The following is a 19590-nucleotide window of genomic DNA, read 5'->3' on the forward strand; positions in this document are numbered from 1 at the left end:
GTCTGCTCCTTTTCATATTGATTATGTGTTCAGTTCTAATTATCAGTTATCAATGGGACTGTTGTAAGAATGTAAAACATTTACAACTTGGCCCAAAGTCTTACAGCTGATTGCTATTTACTGAACTGTTTTGTACAACCCTGAAAATCCTGCTTTATTGATTGTGTCACACCTCGGCTTGTCCACAACATACATGTTAGTGTATGTTTTTATGACCATAGTTTTTAGGGTATTGGGAGCTACTGCATGCTAGTAAGATTTTAATAATTTCTACGTTTCTAGTCCTCAATCCTGCATCCTTTGCTGGCAGTAACCTTTCAATAAACGGGGGATTTGTGATAATCTGTTTTATGGTTTGTTTTTTTGTTTGTTCTTTGTGCATAGCTAAAGCAACAGTTTGATGAAAAAGCAGTATTTGACGGTTTTACTGAAGGCGAGATAATGTTTCAGCCAACATACAAGTATGATACAGGTTCTGACGAATGGGACACTAGGTGAGTCAATCCTAAGGATACAGTTTGCAAAAGTGGACTGAACAAGGCTTAGTGGGTAGATTCATGATCATGATTACATATTTTATTATCTCGTGGAAAATTTGTAAAACTTATATTTCATGTAGCACCACGATGTTGCATGTGAATGAAATTTAATCCGCTTAATGACCACTTTCATTATCTTGACATGATTTTCTACATTTTTCTTCTCAACCTTTCTGCTATACGAATGTATTAAGGTATTCCTCAGATTAATGTTTTTCATTGCTAATAATTCAATTTTTATCTTTGTGCTGTAATATCTTAATATCTTTGTATCTTAAATAGTGAGAAATGCCGTGCCCCGGCCTGGTGTGACCGCATACTGTGGAAAGGAAAGCATGTAACTCAACTGTGCTACCGAAACCACATGGATCTGAAGACCAGTGACCACAAGCCAGTCAGCTCGGCATTTGACATTGGGGTAGGACGTCCTTGTATTGTGGGCTAAAAACTATGTCTACTGGCATTCCCACCAGACTCCAACTTGACACAATAATGTCTACCTTGTAAACAGAATCCATTAACTGTCGTTTGCCCATTTACCAATTTTTCTGTTTGCACTAAAAATGTGCTACTGGTAAAATAAACTAAAACTTAACATTGCAGGCATTATTATTCCAGCTTGTGAGCTGTTCTTGGGGCTGCTTACACTTTACCATTTGCTTAGTAGCACTAAGTTATATGGTAGCCCATGCTTGCCAAGTCTTATAGTCGTATGCTTGGCTTTGGCAAACCACATACATTTCCATTACAAGCTGCCTCAATACTGTATTTGTCATAGGTATTTATTAGTTTTTTTTTATTTACCATTCTTTTTTCAAGCCTTGAAACAAAGTGCAGGGCCGTTTACCATTACCTTGCTGTGATATTTTATAACCTTAGACCATTAGGAATTCTGCACAAAGCACTCTCTCTACTGGTTTGCAACACTTGTTTATATAGTATTCTTTTTGTATTATTGAGTTTTTGGTTTTCTTTTCTTTTTTTTTTTTACAAATGTAACAAATATACAAAGACTTTTGTAAATGTAACAAATACATCAATTCACCAGAATGTAAACATCCATTTCGCAATGTGAGAATAAGCAAGTTAACTCCCTCGTTGCAAATTACTTTTTTAATATTTGTATGTTTATGCTGAACAAAGCTGTTCAGAACAAAACGATTTCAATGAAAGACCAGTATTGTGTTAAAATGATACCAATTGTCAATATTGGAATATAAGACATGAAGCATGTTTGTTCTTGTTTATGGAATCGAAAGTAATTAGCTGTACCTCTATCTTCTGCCAAAGTCTGATAATATGACAATATATAATATAAACCAAATGATACTGCTTTGTGTATTTGGTGGGAAGTTTTTATACCACAGTTAAACCCAAGTTCCTCTGAAACTGCACGTCTTAGTTTTATGAAAAGGTTTTGTAAAATATAGTAATTTGTGGTTATTTACGAGGAAGTGAATTTGTGTTCATTTAATTTGCAGGTAAAAGTAGTCAATGAAAAATTGTACAAGAAAACCTTTGAAGAAATAGTTCGCACCCTGGATAAGATGGAGAATGACAGCATTCCTTCTGCTACCTTATCGCAGAGAGAGGTATGCATGTTTGTGACATCAGCCAGATGTCATTTTATTGTTTCATAAATATTGAACTCATTTGGCAATTCGCTAATGGCAAAATCAGTTTTGTGCAATCAAATGTGCATCACAACTTGGCTGCTAAAACCAGCCAAATCTCTATCTTGGCCCATTCGAGTGTTCACAACCAACCAAATGACCTTCATTTGTTCCAACCAAATGACCTTCATTTGTTTTAATTTCCCTGATACAGACACGCGGGAGTTTACCTAGAACTGTATATATATATATATATATGTGTGTGTGTGTATATATACACACACACTGGCTCCTGTGTCTCGTCTCTCTCTCTCCCTTTTCTCTAGCACAACCTTCATTCCTTTACCTTGACATACCATTTATTCCAGCATTCCCTATTTTAATATATCCCATTTTGTTCCACTTCATATTCTCCCACTCTCTCCACTTCATCATGGTTCTTTGTTCCCATCATTTCTATCTGCTCAGAGACTCTCCCCAGCTCACTTCACTCAGTTCACTCCAATTCTGGTTCTCTCAATCCAGCAATCCATCCCACTTAACTGCAGACCTTTCTCTACATCATCAGATACCTGATATTTTATTCAAGTTGCACCCACTTTTCACAGCTCTCACAAAATTCCTGGTACAAAAAAATCTAAAACAAACCCCATCAAAAACCAAGCTGAAATAGTAATGTCTGCTAAATAAACTACAGCACGGGCCAGGGCTGTCCTTTGATAAAGACAAATCCTTCACCTTGGTGTTCTTAAATTGCTTCCTAGCTTGCCTTTAAGGGATACTGTAAGCACTGTAGCTTATATTATTTAAGTGGTTATAGAGTCTTTTTCATGCTTACAACATTTTTAATGGTTTGATGCACAACAAGAGTCCCCAGATGTCAATCGCCTCTGTGCTTCGTCAGCAGTTAAGGAAGTATTAGCCTGAGTAACAAATGGCAGCTATGATTGAGCCTATCCCAGTGCCCTTTGCTGGTATGAATTGGTATGCTAGAAGGAAGTGTATATTCTCTAGGTTAGCCGTACGTCCCCTAGAGCCTGGGCTGTGAGTGGCCAGAAACTCTTATTTATTGTTAAACTGCTTGAAAATAGTTTAACAATGAATGGAGGGATAGAGACAGGGGACTCCAAGCAATACATACACATTACTATACAGTTAAGTGAGATGAAGTGTTTATAGTGCCTACAGTATCCCTTTAAAGGTCAGACTGGCCCCATCTCTAGCTTTTAAAATAATACATAGTGGTAAATAATCACTGAAACATGCTAGTGGAGTGCCCCCATAAAGCAATTTACCATGATATTGTGAACACAATTTAACCTTATTAATGAAAAAACAGAGGGAAATAAACATATATTGCGTTGTACAGCGCTATGGAATTTGCTGCCGCTATATAAATAAATGAATAATCATTACCTTTCCAGGTAGCACACCAACATTTAAAAGTGGGTATAAAATTATAAAATGGAAAATGTAGTGTGATACTGTATAGAAACTGCTGAAAGGATCACAAGGATTTGAAACACTGACTTGGGTGGAAATCCTTTGTTTATCTCAAAACATAAAAGCCTCACTGGTTATTCATAAAAAAAAAAAAAAAAACAACATATTTTTATCATGTGTTAAAGTGATAGATTAAATTAAACATCTATCACTTTAATACAAAATACCTCACAGTAAAATAAATATAACATGGTCCACCACGCAGGACTGGAAGAGACCTCGGTCACGTTTTGCCGATTATTTGCTCCTTCGTATATAAGCAGTTCTGTGGATTATTCCCTTTAACAGTTTGCTGTTCTGTAAATGCTGGCATTCATTGCTATTATTCTGTACATGGATAGGTCTCAGGGTCTGCAGAATAGGCCCATTCCCAGTATCATCACCCCTATGCAACATTGCAAAACACACACAAAGTTCCAGTAACCCCCTTCCCACATTGTGCCGAGTCACACGGTTGTTTTGCTAGGTCTCTACTGGATGGGTGTCATGGATGCTGTCTCTAGCCTGTCTTGCAGTATACAGAACAATATTTGTTTTGTACAGTTGTTTATGATAGTGTCGCTATTTCTATATGTTAGTGTAATGTGTAAGTGTAGAAGAAGTAATATTTGCAAGTATTTTGAAATGTAATCATTTAATATGAGACTAAAGTTGCTGATCTATCGATATCTGTAGTTTTATTTTAAGGATGCCAAGTATATGCAGCTACAAGTGCAGACATTCACCATTCATAATGATGGACAAGTTGCTTGTCAGTTTGAATTCATTGGTAAACTGGATGAGTCCTCATACAGCAAACCATGGTTGAGAGCTAATCCAAGCAAAGGATTTCTGACTCCAGGTAACAATGATTTTCTTCCCTCGTTCTTGTGTGTGTCTTTTCCTAATGCAGTGTGTCTTTTCCTAATTCATGGTGGTCCCCTGCTTTTTTTATTTCTTAATGGACAAATGTTGGGTATTATATCTTAAGGCTCCTGATATATCCTGTTTCGTGAAGAGTTTGATTATTTATGCAAAGAAAAAAATGCTTTGAAGAGATATTCACCTCGGAATGTCTGTTTTTGGCAACAAATAAGTGGGCTCTGATCCAATGACATTGGTTTCAATTAGGAATTGGCTGTGATCTCTTAACCGATCCCTAGTTTCTTCTTCATTTCTATGGAGGCAATTAATGAACATGTTTATTAGTATCATGTCACATAAGGACATACACAGTAATTTCTCATTTGGTCAATTGAGACTATTAAAACAAGTAATTTGCATCATGCATACCTGCCCTTCAGGTGTCTGGTGTCCTGTTCATCATTAATCCCGGTTTCACAGCTCTCATTCGGCTTCTGGGTACATTTGGCATCCAGATGCCAAACTTACTCAGGAGCTTCTTGAGTGCTGTCACTTCATCTGGTAAGTGTCTGCTGAAAGGTACCTTTCAAGCTCCGGGTTACAGCTTATACTTGTTGCATAGGTCATGTGGCAAGAGTCCCTTTTCCAGGTCTCTATGCGCCTAGAATTACCTCTATACCTAGAATTGCAGCAATTTGCCAAAAAAGTGATGCAGATATAATCCTTTTGTATCTAAACATTGGAGGGAGAAGGTATATTTATTCCTACCAGTTTATGGGATACAATGAGAATCTATGGACCAGAGTTATAGGCTCCTTTCTGTTCTGGTCAGAGATCATTGCTGCTGGTGCTTTCCTGTGAGTTTTCTGGTTTTTTTTTTTGTTTTGGTTTTTTTCTCAACATGATCTTTGTAATGCATTAAAATTGGTGTACAGTAAGGATCACTATAGGGTTAGGAACACACGCATGTATTCCTGACCCTATAGTGTTAACACCACCATGTAACCCCCCTGGGCCCCTCATGCCTCCATAAATATAGTAAAAATCTTACTGTATTCAAGCCTGAAGCTGTAAATCTGCATGCTGTTAGATTCAGAAAAACAAGCAGTCTGCTGATCTGTGGTAGCCTGATCCAATCACAGTGCTTCCACATAGGATTGGCTGAGACTGACAAAGAGGCAGATCAGGGGCAGAGCCAGCATGATTCAAACACAGTCCTGGCCAATCAGCATCTCCTCATATTGATGAATTGAATCAATGAATCTCTATGAGGAAAGTTCAGTGTCTGCATGCAGAGGGAGGAGATACTGAATCACAGGATGCTGTGCACAGTGCTGCCCTGTGCTCTGCTGACAGCAGATCTGAGTGGATAGAGGCATATTATGGCTCCATCAACTCCGAAGTCCCTCTGGTTCACTGTGAGTGACTGCAACTGGAGGTGTTCCTAGCTTTCAATGTAAACACTTTATTTTCTCAGAAAATACAGTGTTTACATGAGAAAGGCTGCAGGGAGCTATAGTTCTCACCTGAACAACCTCATTAAGCTGAAGTTGTTCAGGTGACTATTGTGTCCCTTTAAGGTTGGAGAGATAAAAATTATCTTCCCCATAATCCATCAACCTTCATGCTTAAAGTTGAAATATTTTTTCTTATTTCTAAGAAGTAACACGGATTGCCCATTTAATTTCCCTTTGCTGCAGGGTCAGAAGCAGAGATCGAATTGGAATTATTTGTCAACAACCAAACTGCTGCTCAGCTCAACTGTGATGAGCACGGACTTGAAGATATTCTCGTTTTGCATCTCGATCGAGGAAAGGATTTTTTTCTTTCTGTGACTGGGAATTATTTGCACAGTTGCTTTGGATCATCCATCCAGATGTTATGCTACATGAGAGAGCCGATCAGAGACATGCCAGTCAGCAGGATCAGACAGATGGTACCATTGCCTGTTTTGTTCTCACTTTGTAATTGTCCTTTAAATTATAAGCGCAGTATAAACCCAGTCTTCCACAGCCATAAACAACTTCGATTTGCCATGTAGAAATTATTTGAACATTTTTTTAGTGTAGATTAGACGTGGACCCTTTTTTTTTTTCAGAAAGATGAATGAACGAATACAAAGTATTATGAATGTAAAAGTTTACCTGTCAGAGCACTTTGGTTGGCTTAGCTTTCCATCAGCCCTGCAAGTGTTGTCTGCGCGGGTCCCCCGAATGGTGAAGATGGATGAATTATTCCATCTGTAATTTTAATTTTTTTGGCTATCAGATCCTTTTTTTAATTTGAATTATTTAAATCGGTATTTGGTCTTTTATGGGGCTGAAGAAAAGAAGATTAAAGAAAAATAATGGTAAGTTTGTTTTTTCTATTTTACATTATGCCACCCCCACCCCCCATTCATTTAATTTTGTAGCCCCCACCTGGTAATTATTGTAATAGTTGGCCCACCATGGTAGCATTGGAGACCTGTACCCGGTCCACCTTTATTGGATTAGTCACTGGCTGTTGCATCCTGTTTAGAAGACATTCCCCTACTCACAGCACGGCGGGTAGGGGCAGGAGGGAGAATTTAACTTTCCTTATTTACTAATACTAAGTATTTTTTACCGGGTGTTAGTTAAGTTGTTTTAAAGAACAAAATGAAGAAATGGAAGGACTTTTCATAATTTTGGTGTTTCAGCTTCTTAGTGGATGTTGCCCTAATTCTTTTTAGGAATGCCATAAGGATACCAAAAAGAGTTATCTACTAAACTGCTCCCTAATTTAGTGCCATACGCATACCAGAAAGGAGCCGTCTGCTAAACATCTCCCTAAGCTGGTACCCTAAATCGTGGCAATTCCAATAGGGTACCAATTTAGGGTTTTAGCTACTAAATGGCTGCAAGAAAATAATGGCTCAATTTAGTGCAAAAACAAATTAACAAGTGGCTGAAATTTGGTTCGGATGAAACATTTATTTTCTTCCAAATGTGTAGGGAAGAAATTGACATTTCGGCGGTTCCCAATTCTAGAATAGATTGAACAGTCTTGATATAAAATAAATGGTACTTTGTAAAAGCCTACCAACTAAGGTTAACAAAAAGCTGGTAGATATTTTGTGTGTATGTGCATATATAAATATACACAAAAATATATAATCGATCAGTAATACCTTCCATACAATATTGTCAAAAAAAAATTTAATTTGTCTTTGTTTTATTTTCAGGCTCTCATACCCTTACAAATGAAAGAGGACTTTGTCGATGCAGAGAAACCACATGAAATTCCAAAAGAACTCTGGATGCTAGTGGACCATTTGTATCGTAATGCTTCCCAAGAGGTAAGAAATATATCCTTTTTTTTATTTCTGAGCACAGACTAAGCTTATGGGACAATATTGTTATCTGAAAAATTAGCTATAACCAACTAGAGCATTGGTTGATGTGTCCAGTTTCAAATTTATTTATTTATTTATATATTTTTTTCCCAACACTCTGAGATTAGTAGTATTTAATGATAGTCCAGCTGAACATAATGGAAGGATCTTTTGCACTCTGTACTAGAAACAAAAATGTCTTGTTTAACAACAATTGTCTGTGCTTGGTTGCTTTAAATTTTTAATAATTTAGAGATAAACCTCTAAACGTTTGTTTATGGTTTATGTGACTGCAGGAAGATTTGTTCCAACAGCCTGGATTAAGATCTGAATTTGAAGCCATCAGAGACTGTCTGGATACTGGATCTCCAGAATATCTCCGTATCCTTCCAAGATTATATATATATATATATATATATATATATATATATATATATTTTCACCTCATCACTTATAAATGATCTTGAAGTGGGCTTTGAAAGTCCTAAGTCTATATTTGCAGATGAAACAAAACCAGATAAAATAATACAGTCTGAACATGACATAACTTCTTTACAGAAGGATTTGGACACCCTAGAACACAGGGCAAGCATGTGGCATGAGATTCAACAGAGATAAATGCAAACAAATGACATAAGGAACCCAAAAGCCACTTGTACATTAATTGGGGTTGAATTATTGAAAAAATGAAAAGGATATGGGAATAAATATAGATAAACTAGGCAACAGTATGCAGTGTCGCTCTGACATTGCAAAAGCTAGTGAAGTGCTATCATGTATTAAATCACGTGATCATAACATAATTTTTTATTTTTAGACTTCTACCTTGAATATGCTGTGAAATGTTAGGGGAATGGGAAAGGAAGAACTTTGAATAGAAAATGTATACAGGATTAGTACAAGCCACTAAGCTGTTCATTCGCATCAATATACAACAAACAAGAGGTCACCTGTGGAGATTGAAAAAAGTTTTTTTTCTTACAGCAGAGGAAAGGGTTCTTTGCTGTAAGAACCGTAAAGATGTGTGATTATTTGCTTAAAGAGGTTGTGTTCACAGATTTGATTGAAATATTCAAGGATTTAATTTAAGGATCACTATAGTGTCAGGAAAACAAACTAGTTTTGCTGACACTATATAATCCTTAGGTGCCCCCCTCCCGCTGGGCTGAAGGGGTTAAAACCCCTTTAGCCACTTACCTTTGTCCAGCGCCGGGCTCCCTCGGCGCTGGTGACCTCTCCTCTCCCTCCAACGTCAGCTCCCGAGTGGAGCCGCATGCGCATGCGCGGCCAGGGCCGCGCACGCATTAAAACCACCCATAGGAAAGCATTTCTCAATGCTTTTCTATGGACGTTCTGCGTGCTCAATGGGATTTTTGCATTGAGCGTCGGGGAAGCGCCTCTAGCGGCTGTCAGGAAGACAGCCACTAGAGGCTGGATTAACCCTGCAATGTAAACATAGCAGTTCTCTGACCTAGCACCCAGACCACTTCATTGAGCTGAAGTGGTCTCGGTGACTATAGTGGTTTTTTAATATGTATGTGATCCGCTTGTTAATCCAATGAGAAATCTGGAGTCAAGAAAGAATTGTTACCCTTTTTTGTGGCAAATTAGAAATAGCTTAAATTGTTTTGTTTTTTTGCCTTCTTTTGGATCAACAACATAAAGGAATGGGTTTGAAATGTTTATCTCTAAGAACCTGAATATTATTTTTTTTCCAACCTATATTACTATGTAGCTATGTAACTCGGTAAACTTACTCGGAATCCTCTTTGATGATGATGATGGTGATAATAATATTTGGAATTGATTGAGATACTCAATGGAGAAACCAGGATTGTACTTGGGCCACAGCAATCTACTTTTTGAGATGAACACCAAATTTTAGAATTTTCTTCTGATAGTAGCCCTAAGATCAAGCTTATTGAGTTTTTGCCCATACTTGTGATCATATACTAGATTTTTGCTTCTCTGCATTTCCTTAGGGTCTCCCTAAGTCAAAAGGGAAATCGAGACATAGTTCTCTTGCTCACTGTATTTAGAGAGAGAGCTTCTGCATCTCACAGACAAAACCCAAAGAAAGCTGAAACTATCATCTTATTGCAGAAGTAACATGCTTTCAATATTTATATATTTTTTTGATTTCCTCAAGAGATACTACTTTGCTTTCTATAGGATATACATGTATTTAGCCATATTTTAAAGATCCACGTTTTAATGAAAAGATCGTACTTCCAGTTTTTGAGATTCTGTGTTTAAAGTCTACATCTACATTCCTGATCCCTCCTGAAAGAGATAAGCTTCCGGGGCTTTCTTCATGATCCTGGTAACATTTATTGCTTGAGAATATGAGGTTATGTGTCTTCCACTAAATGAACAACATTCACCTGATAATGTTAAACAAAGATATGACGGCAGTATCAAGGCTCTAGAAGTCCTCCACAGTTTAGTTCTTGTAAGTGATCAACTAGCCAGTTATCTATATTACACTTACTACTGCAAATGTACAGATAATATCAGATTCTCTACCAAGAATAAAGGTGATGACAAGCGCTTCTGTATTTCTTGCATGCTGGGTAATATATTAACCTATCTGAAGGTTCAGGAATCATTAGCATTCCTCAGTCAATAACTTGTAGAAGCTTCAGTAACTCCTCTTTAACGCAATCTGAGTCATGTCCAGGGCATTTCAGACTCCTTGTTCCTCCAAGGACACAGGCATACTTGATCAGGGCAGATTTATTTTTATGAGCTCTGAGAGACCAGAGTCCTTCAAAAGCCTGTTTCTCAAAATAAAGTATTATTTTGCTGATTTGTCCGAAATCTGTTTTTGAAATATATATATATATATATCTCAGATATCTGTCAAATCAGCAAAATGATATATATATATATATATATATATATATATATATACATATTTTGTTTAATACCGGTATTACCGAATGTTATTCCTGCATTCCTGGTAGCATATGGGTTTCCCTGTTCTTTTCCACTTGTTATACATCCTTTCTATGAGGTGTTCTTTCAAGAGCTTGAGTACACAAACTGGGGGTGGATCTTTTCATAGTATTTCTAAGTTTTTACTGTCTTATAAACTGTGAGAGGAGCTACTCCTTAATATGCAGTGCTGTGGATTTTGGCTATGAAAGTTACAATAGGGTTGGACACTTTTTCCTATTTTCATTTTTGAATAGCCTGTGACAGAGTGGGTTAAATGTATTTAGTTTATTCTGGGAACATTTTTTATATATATATATATATATATATATATATATATATATATATATATATGCCTGTGTGTGGTTTTTAATGTATAACTAAATCACATAATATAAAGAAACAGTAGTGTCAGGAATCCAAACATGCATTTCTGCCTGTATAGTAGGCCCTCTTGTTTCTGGTTAAAAAGGTGATTTACTCACTCACACCTGGCTCCACTGCGCCCCTTTTGCAGAGCTTATCAGACTTGATCACACATATTTGGCAAAGCAACCAGCAACACTAGACATATTACTAGGCAGTATACTACCAGGAATGCAGGAATAACATTCGGTAATACCGGTATCCAACAAAATATATATATATATCTCATTTTGCTGATTTGACAGATATCGGAGATATATATATTTCAAAAACAGATATATATAAAATCCTGCAGGTACAGGCAGTAGACACCAGAACTACAGCTGTAGTTCTGGTGACTATAGTGTCCCTTAATTCAAAAAAATAAAAATCTTAAAGTTTAGTAAAAGTGAAACCTTGTACTTCCTGTTCTACAGTCACATTTTTTTTTATCATTAACAAGGAAAGTAATGAATACAATTTAAAGACTTCTCAAAATATATACTTTTACACAAGAAGTTTATACTTTAGCCCTGCAGATTTACTTTGCAACTTGGCATAAGGTAACATGTAAAGGCAAGACACACAGATTATCACATATATCTGTTTGCAAGCCAAGTTTAAATGGAAAATAAATAGTCAATCTAATAGTGAAACAACATGACAAGAATATGCATAAAGATGTTTAATTTTGCTTTTCTGTCTGTAAGAGTGAATGTGAGACAAGGAGCAATGCACAGTCTGTCCCTTATAACCCCTTCCTCACTTGTGATTTACTCCTCAAGTAAACTTGACATGCCTGGTTCACTTTAACATGTAACCGCTCCCAAGGCAGTAAATATGTAATTTATCATAGTGTTATATGCTTTTGTGCCTTTGGAGCTGTTGTAGCATTACCTGCAGCATCAGCACCACAATTTCCATAGGTTTGTTACAACCCCCTCTTTGCAATGATTGGTCGTGCTTGGGGACAATCCTCACTGACGATATATGGCACCCAGGGTGGATTTGTCCATTGACACCTCCCAAACAATTTAAGCACTACTGCCAACATGTTATTGCGGAGATTATAGTGCACGGAGGCTCTAGGTTCCAGATACAGGTCTAAGGATCAACTGACTGGGCAAGACAATCTTTCCTCAAAGGATTCTCCCCTGTGCTCTCTGTAACTGTGCTAGTGGCACAGCAAGTGTTTCCCACAATTGCAGGACAGTATAGCATGCTCTTATGCACTGAAGCCAGCACACGTGTATTTGGAACACAGAGTTTCCTTGCTCTATAACCACTACAGTGTCATGTTGTATATGGTGCTTGGAATGTTTTGGAGGTGCCAACTCACAAATCTGCCCTGGGTGCCCTGTACCAAAGGTATGACTGTGCCTAGGATCCTTATTTAGTGTTAAACAACTCAAAAAATGTTTTAACACTTCATAAAAAGACTGTGTCAGAGGATTCCAGTCACTTTAACCAATTCAGTTAGATGAAATGATTATAGTTAATGAAGGGACAGTGCCAAAGGACTCCAGGCACTATAACCAGCTCATGGAATGAATTGGTTATAGTGTCTATAGTCTTTTAAATGAAATCATGTGTGAGGGAATACTTGGGGCAGTAAGTAGCTAATACTTGGTGATCACAGCATGAATACCAGCTCCAAATGTTAATGGATGACATGCCAAGCACAGAAACCATTCTCTGTGTCTGAGGCATATTTTGTTATTGAACAAATCTGAACAGTAATAAAATACGCCAGTGTTTAAATGAATACACATATGTATAGTCTTGCTGCATGTAAAGCCTACTGTAACTTTTTGTCTTTGGTTGTTCTATCCCATGCTCCATGCCATGTGACCAGCACCGAGATGTGACTTTAGGGTATATCACGATAATGTGATCACATTCCTAACTGAAACATAGTGAAGGTCATAACCTCCTCAAGAAACATAATTATGTAACTCTGGATGATTTAGATTGCCTTTGGACAAATAACCAAGTACAAATCTCATAAGAAAAGAAAACCTCATTTTAAATATATATATATGTGTGTGTGTGTGTATATACCACATGCCTACAGTAGGATATGTGACTAGTTGTGTCAGGAGGGAGTGCTTTGTCCAGTTTATTAGTTTTTAGCATGTTCCCGTTCTGCTCAAATGCCAGGGAAGTTCTCCTAGATTAAGAAATGTATACACACTGTGTCATTAAATCTTAGACTGGCAAATGTATGGATCAAAAAGTTATCAATGTTTAAAGATTGTTGCTTTACTATTACTTTGCTTTACTACTCTGCTTGAGGTTAAATGTATGTGGCAAACTCTTTGTGCAATGTGAGCATATGGGGTATTTTTCATTTAATTTTTTACCTTTGCAAAGAGGGCCCTTTAATGTCTCGTTTCAAAGAGGAGTGCATTGCGGCTAAGTAAGCTTTTCATCTCCATCTTTGTCTTTTTAATAAGCAGCAGGGTTCCTATCAAATATATTCAGCAACAGCACGAAATACTGAGATTTGTTTTTGTATCTCTCTAAAAAGAATTAACGTGTATTTAAAGCACTATTACAACTTGCTCTGCTGCGCCTTTTTTATTTTTAAAATGTTTCATTCCAGAGAATAAATTCTCCCTATTTATGTTGCCACAGAGCATCTATAGATGTGCAGCTATACATATTGGAGCAGTATGTCTATATCTGGAATGCAGGCCAGAGGAGAAGGTTGGAAAACTTAACTCTTATCATGCTCAGTAAGCTTCTAGCTGAGACTTATGGAAGTTAAAATGTATATGATGTAATGGATAGTGAGTCAATAATTTTCTAAGCAGGTTATGCCTAATATTATTAGCTTCTATTACGGTCGTGCAACGATGTTGCTCAACTGAGCTCTTCCTGCTCACCTCCCTCGCGCGCCGCTTAATGAAGCCGGGAGCCGGAATATGACGTCACTCTGGCTCCCGGCATCACTCGCTGCCTACTCTGCCTGTCCGCCTCCTACCTGCTCTCAGCCCCACTGGACCGCAGGTAAGTAATACACTCCAGCTCTTCCAGGGAGTGTTGGGGGAAATGTGTGTCTGTCTGTGAGGGTCTGTCAGTGAGTGTTGACTGCTATTTTGGTGTTAAGAAGGAATTTTTTCCTGGTTTGTGGCAAAATTGGAAGCGCTTTAGACTGGGGTTTTTTGCTTCCTTTTGGATCAACAGCAAAAACATATGTGAGGAAGGCTGAACTTGGTGGATGCAAGTCTCTTTTCAGCTATGTAACTATGTGCGTTTGTCAGTGTTTGTGTCGGTTAGTGAGTGTGCGTCTGTCAGTGTGTCAAATCAGTGAGTGTTTGGGTATGTCATTGTTTCTCAGTGTATATGAGAGTGTGTGTCTGTCAATGAGTGAATGCATCTGTCATTGAGTGTGTGTCAAATCAGTAAGTGTGTATGTTATTGTTTGTCAGTGTATATGAGTGTGTGTGTCTGTCAGTGAAAGTATGTGATGGTTAAACAGTATGTGTGCCAATGACTGTTACTTTTAGTGAGTGTATGTCAGTGAATGCATCTGTAAGAAAGTGTCTGTCAGGCAAAGTGCGGCCTTGACAGGAAGGGGTAGAAAAATTTAAATATGGGGGGGGTGCCCGAGCACCGTCCTGCCTAGGGCAGCACAAATCCAAAATACACCACTAGTTGTACTGGTGCTGGCATCCGGCAGCTAAAGCACTAGCGCCTGAAAAAGACTTAATGGAAGGGCATGGCAGTGGCTGCAAGGGACATGTTAGGGTAAGTATAACTTGCTTTCCCCTGCATCCCCAAGCTACTTGACAACTGGCGGCAATGTCACCGCCAGGGTTCTTTGCAAATTATGCAAAGACTACAGACCGGGACAAAGCCACTTTACATATTGATGTTAAACCCATGATCTTTACATGCTTAATTGGTAGCATGTGGAAGTGTGCAAAATGATCAGTATTTTGATGACATATTATTATTGTGGTTTATAAAGAGATAACATATTGTGGAGCACGGTGTCACAAAACATATTCCTTAGTATTCTGACTAGCTGGATCCAACCACTCTGTTGTCGAAGCCTTGCTGCTATTCCTGGAGGCTCTTCCTGAGCCAGTGATCTGTTACCAGTCTTATGACCAATGCCTGGAGTGTGCTGGAGATTATCCCAACAGCAAAGAGGTAAGCGGGCATTCTCAATTATTTGACTATGAGAAAAAAAAAATCTATAATTATTCATTAAACTTCAGTGAAATACATTTTTTTTTTTTTTTAGTGAAATACATTTCAATAACCCTTTGTATCTTCTAAAACTGACAAAACAAAACCTCTGTGTAGACTTTGTATCACAATGTTGTATTTCCACACAGTCCTCAGAATTCACTGTTGAGTGAATCACCTGAAACAGTGAGAATGAGTCCATTTTATTTTTGGTCATGTGAAAATCTGGTGTCTAGAAAGATTGTACTGTGATTATTTCTGAGGGCCCATGATTTAATGAGTAAACTGATGGGCTCAAATGAGAATCCAAATCTCATCTGTCATAAACTTGTAAAAGTCAATAAACAGAACTGCAGTTATTCATTGTGTGTGTTTTATCTGATATAAATGGACTATGCATTTCTTTTACACTATAATCAAATGCAGCTCTCTGGAATGTATTAAAGCAGGGCTAGGCAACATTTTGGTAGCGCTGTACCAAAGTAAAGAAAGTCCATTCGACAAACCTGTCCTATTTTATTTGTTAAAAAAAAAAAACAATTTAAGTACCGTAACTTTTTTATATATGTTGAGGAATTCAGCTTGTGTTATGTATGGGTGTGGCAGATGATTTTGCGTTGCATGTTTGCGAAATATATGTATTGTGTGTGGTATGTGTTATGTACAGTGGCAATAAAGTTATGTGAACCCTTTAGAAATGATTCCATTTATGTATAAATGGTTCTTAAAATCGTGTTTGATGTTCATGTAAGTTAAAGTAATTGGCAAACACAATCTGTTTTAACTAACAACACATATTTATTGTATTTTTCTTGTGTGTATTGAATATATCATTTGGATTTTCACAATATAGATTGGAAAAAGTATGTGAAACCCTAGGCTAATGACTTGAAAGCTAAATAGATTTCAAAATTGACAAACCTGGTGTTCAATTTAATGAAATGAGATTGGAGGTGTGGGCCGTTCAGCCCAGATGACTGAAAAGGCATACTACACAATTCTCATTCAGTGACAGCTAAAGATTTAAAGAAATTATTGGAATTGGTTAACATCACTGTTAATGAATCTACAATATGAAAAACATTGAACAGGCAAGCGTTTCAAAAAACACCATTGCCTTGTGCCTGAAGGAAGTTGTGCAGGTTTAATCCTCCAATACCAAAAGCGTTTGGTTGAGGTTATTATTGCCAATGGACGATCTATTCTCTGTCAAATCGAAGTGTTTGCTTGCTTTTTTCTCAGCACTGTGATTGTTTAATGTGATGTGTTCAATAAACCATGAAAGATTATAATTGTTTGCGTTTTGTTGGCTTAAGGAATTGTTTGTTTATACTTGTGACTTTGATGAAAATAACATTTTATGACCAATCCATAAAGAATACAAACTAATTCCAGAGGGTTCATATACTTTGTTGTGCCACTGTGTGTGGGATGACTGTGGTGTTATGTGAGTGTATATATGGGCTGTGTGGAGTGTTGCACATTCTCCTTTGTAGTAGGGAGTGTGTAAACTGTCTGTTATGCACAGGAGTGTTTTGCTTGTGGTATTTATGAATGTTTGGCTGTCTGTGGTATTTATGAATGTGTATGTGTGCTGTTTATTGCATTTGTGTTTGTGTGTCTGTGTGTGGGGGCGGGGGGGCTGCCTGATTGTGTATGTTTTGTGTGTGTATATGTGAGTTGCTTGCAGTATTTGTGTGTAGCGGGGACTGTCTGTGATGCTACGTGTGTATGTAGGTTGTTTGTTGTACAGTGTGTGTACTTTCTGAGGTTTTGTGTGTGCTGTCTGTGATGTTAAGTGAGTGTATGTGGGTTGCTTGTAATATTTTTGTGTGATGTGGGCTGTCTGTGATATTATATTTGTATGTGGCTTGCCTGTTGTGTTATGAATGTGTGGGGTTGTGTGTGTATGATGGGTGTATGTGGGTTGCTTATAGTATGTGAGGGGTGGATATCTGTGGTGTGGTCCACTAAACAAGGGTTGGCCATCAGAATTTGGCTTCTTTTATTTTTTTATTGTTTAGGGGTGGAGGATCATGGCAGCAATGATTACTTCAACCAAAAATGTTTTTTGGTTGGAATTGTTAACCCTTTAAGTAAAGCAGGGGTAGGCAATCTTCTGCATTACAGATGTGGACTACACCTCCTCTGATACTTAGCAGCATTATAGCTGTAAGAGAATTATGGGAGATGTAGTTCACAACATCTGTCATGTCAAAGGTTGCCTATACCTGGATTAGAGTGATAAAAATGTGAAAATACCATAGTATATATTAAATCTGTAAAACATGCTGTCAGGTCTTATTATTAAGATTGTTATTATTCACGAGGATTTGTGTGTATGTATTATCTGTGCTACTGTTGATACAATTTATATACTTATCTATGGTAAGCACACTTTACATTGAACAAAATAGATAACAGTGACCCAGTATATGCTAAGTGCAAATCTGTAAGTAACTTAAACACCCTGGTGAGGTCCCCTTAACCTTCACCAACATTAAAGTACAAACACAAAGAAAATAAGGCGGAGTATCTTACATGCACTTTCCAAATAGTTCTTTACATAGGTGCTTTCCTATAATACACCCTGACGTGCTCCACAGATGGAGTTCTGATCGTTTTGATGATACACTTATACAATTCACTGAGAAGATGCAGCGTTAATAGAAGCCCGGTTTGAGAGTCCCTGAGACACCAAATGCGATTCTGACCGGAGAGAAAGCCACTGGATTAATGGAAATGCCTGCTGCAGGACTCTTGGACACAGCTTGGAGTAGGAGACCTCATGGAGCCATGGCTCTCTCCGGTCAGAATCGCATTTGGTGTCTCAGGGACTCTCAAACCGGGCTTCTATTAACGCTGCATCTTCTCAGTGAATTGTATAAGTGTATCATCAAAACGATCAGAACTCCATCTGTGGAGCACGTCAGGGTGTATTATAGGAAAGCACCTATGTAAAGAACTATTTGGAAAGTGCATGTAAGATACTCCGCCTTATTTTCTTTGTGTTTACACTTTACATTGAAGTTGAAGTGGTTATGATGTCAGAGATGCCCTGTCACCATTTTAGCACTGTTGGGCAATGTCTTCACATCCACTGCACCCAGTCATAGCCAACAAGGGACTGTGACTGTGCTCCCTGGCTGAGAGTGTTTAGCTCATATTCTCAGCCAATGAGTGTGGTCCTGCTTTGCTCTAAAGAGCAATCCAGATGCTTGGAGTGTTCTTTTAATTTTGTGATTTATCACCGTCTAAAAAACACAAAATCCACAATAATAGGTCATTTCCATGAATAAACTCAAAATAACCATTGTCTGCAAGCCTCCCCTATTTATCAAAAGCTTGCCAAGACTGTCATAATTAAATAGGATTTATCCAAGTGTTTTATGAAAGGGTTAATTACAGATATTTTCCTTTTAACTAAACCAACAATGCTATCAGGATCTCTTGATTTCATCACTACTGATATCCTCATCATGTGCTCTGTTCTGCAATATCTGATCACTTCAATTTTAGCCTTAGAGAAAATCACCAACAAAATAGCTATACCCACGACAAATTCCATTTTATTAATTTCACAAGTCACTGAATATCCTTTCATTTTCTGTTCTGTATTAAAAAGGATTCAGGGCAAAGTTCGAAAAGCCCACTGTTAGATTCATATACAATTCTTTGTATGCAACTAGTATGAATTTTCCTTTCTATCCACAATTTGTCATTTTATGATGTGCATTCAACCTTGTTTGCTTCTATACTGATTGGTGAAATACTGCATACAATTGGTAACAATAAATTGACCACATTAACATTTCTTTTTTATTTTGCAGGTGATTGCATCTTTACCTTTCCATCACAAAAATGTATTTAATTATTTGACCTCATTTCTACGGGAGCTGCTGAATAATTCCACACGGAACCACTTGGATATTAACATTTTGGGTAAAAAAAATAATTTTCATCTCCCATTGTAACTATACATATTTATTTTATAATTAGATGTTCCACAGTGTGCACTAGCACCTTTTGGTTATTATTATTTATAAATTGTATAGGCATGGTGGTTACCTTCACTGGTGTTGTGTAAATGTCTTGTCAGTTATACTCATTGAAAAGTACATATCATGTCTGTAATTTGGATAGTGTGAACAAAGTTAGGTTTAGGTCTAAAATTCTACTTGATTTATGCATTTTT

At 37.4% G+C, this 19590-nt stretch overlaps 1 protein-coding gene across 4 annotated transcripts in view; it reads left to right on the plus strand.

The window, feature by feature from the left end:
* Positions 1-19590, plus strand: part of INPP5B (inositol polyphosphate-5-phosphatase B) — a 152090-nt gene that overhangs the window by 126615 nt on the left and 5885 nt on the right. For all 4 annotated transcript variants that reach the window (XM_063454994.1, XM_063455003.1, XM_063455013.1 and 1 more), the window contains 9 exons: positions 385-494; positions 822-957; positions 2021-2131; positions 4331-4496; positions 6199-6434; positions 7704-7817; positions 8150-8234; positions 15229-15356; positions 19226-19337. In XM_063454994.1, coding sequence (XP_063311064.1) covers positions 385-494; positions 822-957; positions 2021-2131; positions 4331-4496; positions 6199-6434; positions 7704-7817; positions 8150-8234; positions 15229-15356; positions 19226-19337 — 1198 coding nt within the window. The remainder of the gene's footprint in view (positions 1-384; positions 495-821; positions 958-2020; positions 2132-4330; positions 4497-6198; positions 6435-7703; positions 7818-8149; positions 8235-15228; positions 15357-19225; positions 19338-19590) is intronic.

Source organism: Pelobates fuscus, chromosome 1 (assembly GCF_036172605.1).
Source record: "Pelobates fuscus isolate aPelFus1 chromosome 1, aPelFus1.pri, whole genome shotgun sequence".
Taxonomy (NCBI): domain Eukaryota; kingdom Metazoa; phylum Chordata; class Amphibia; order Anura; family Pelobatidae; genus Pelobates; species Pelobates fuscus.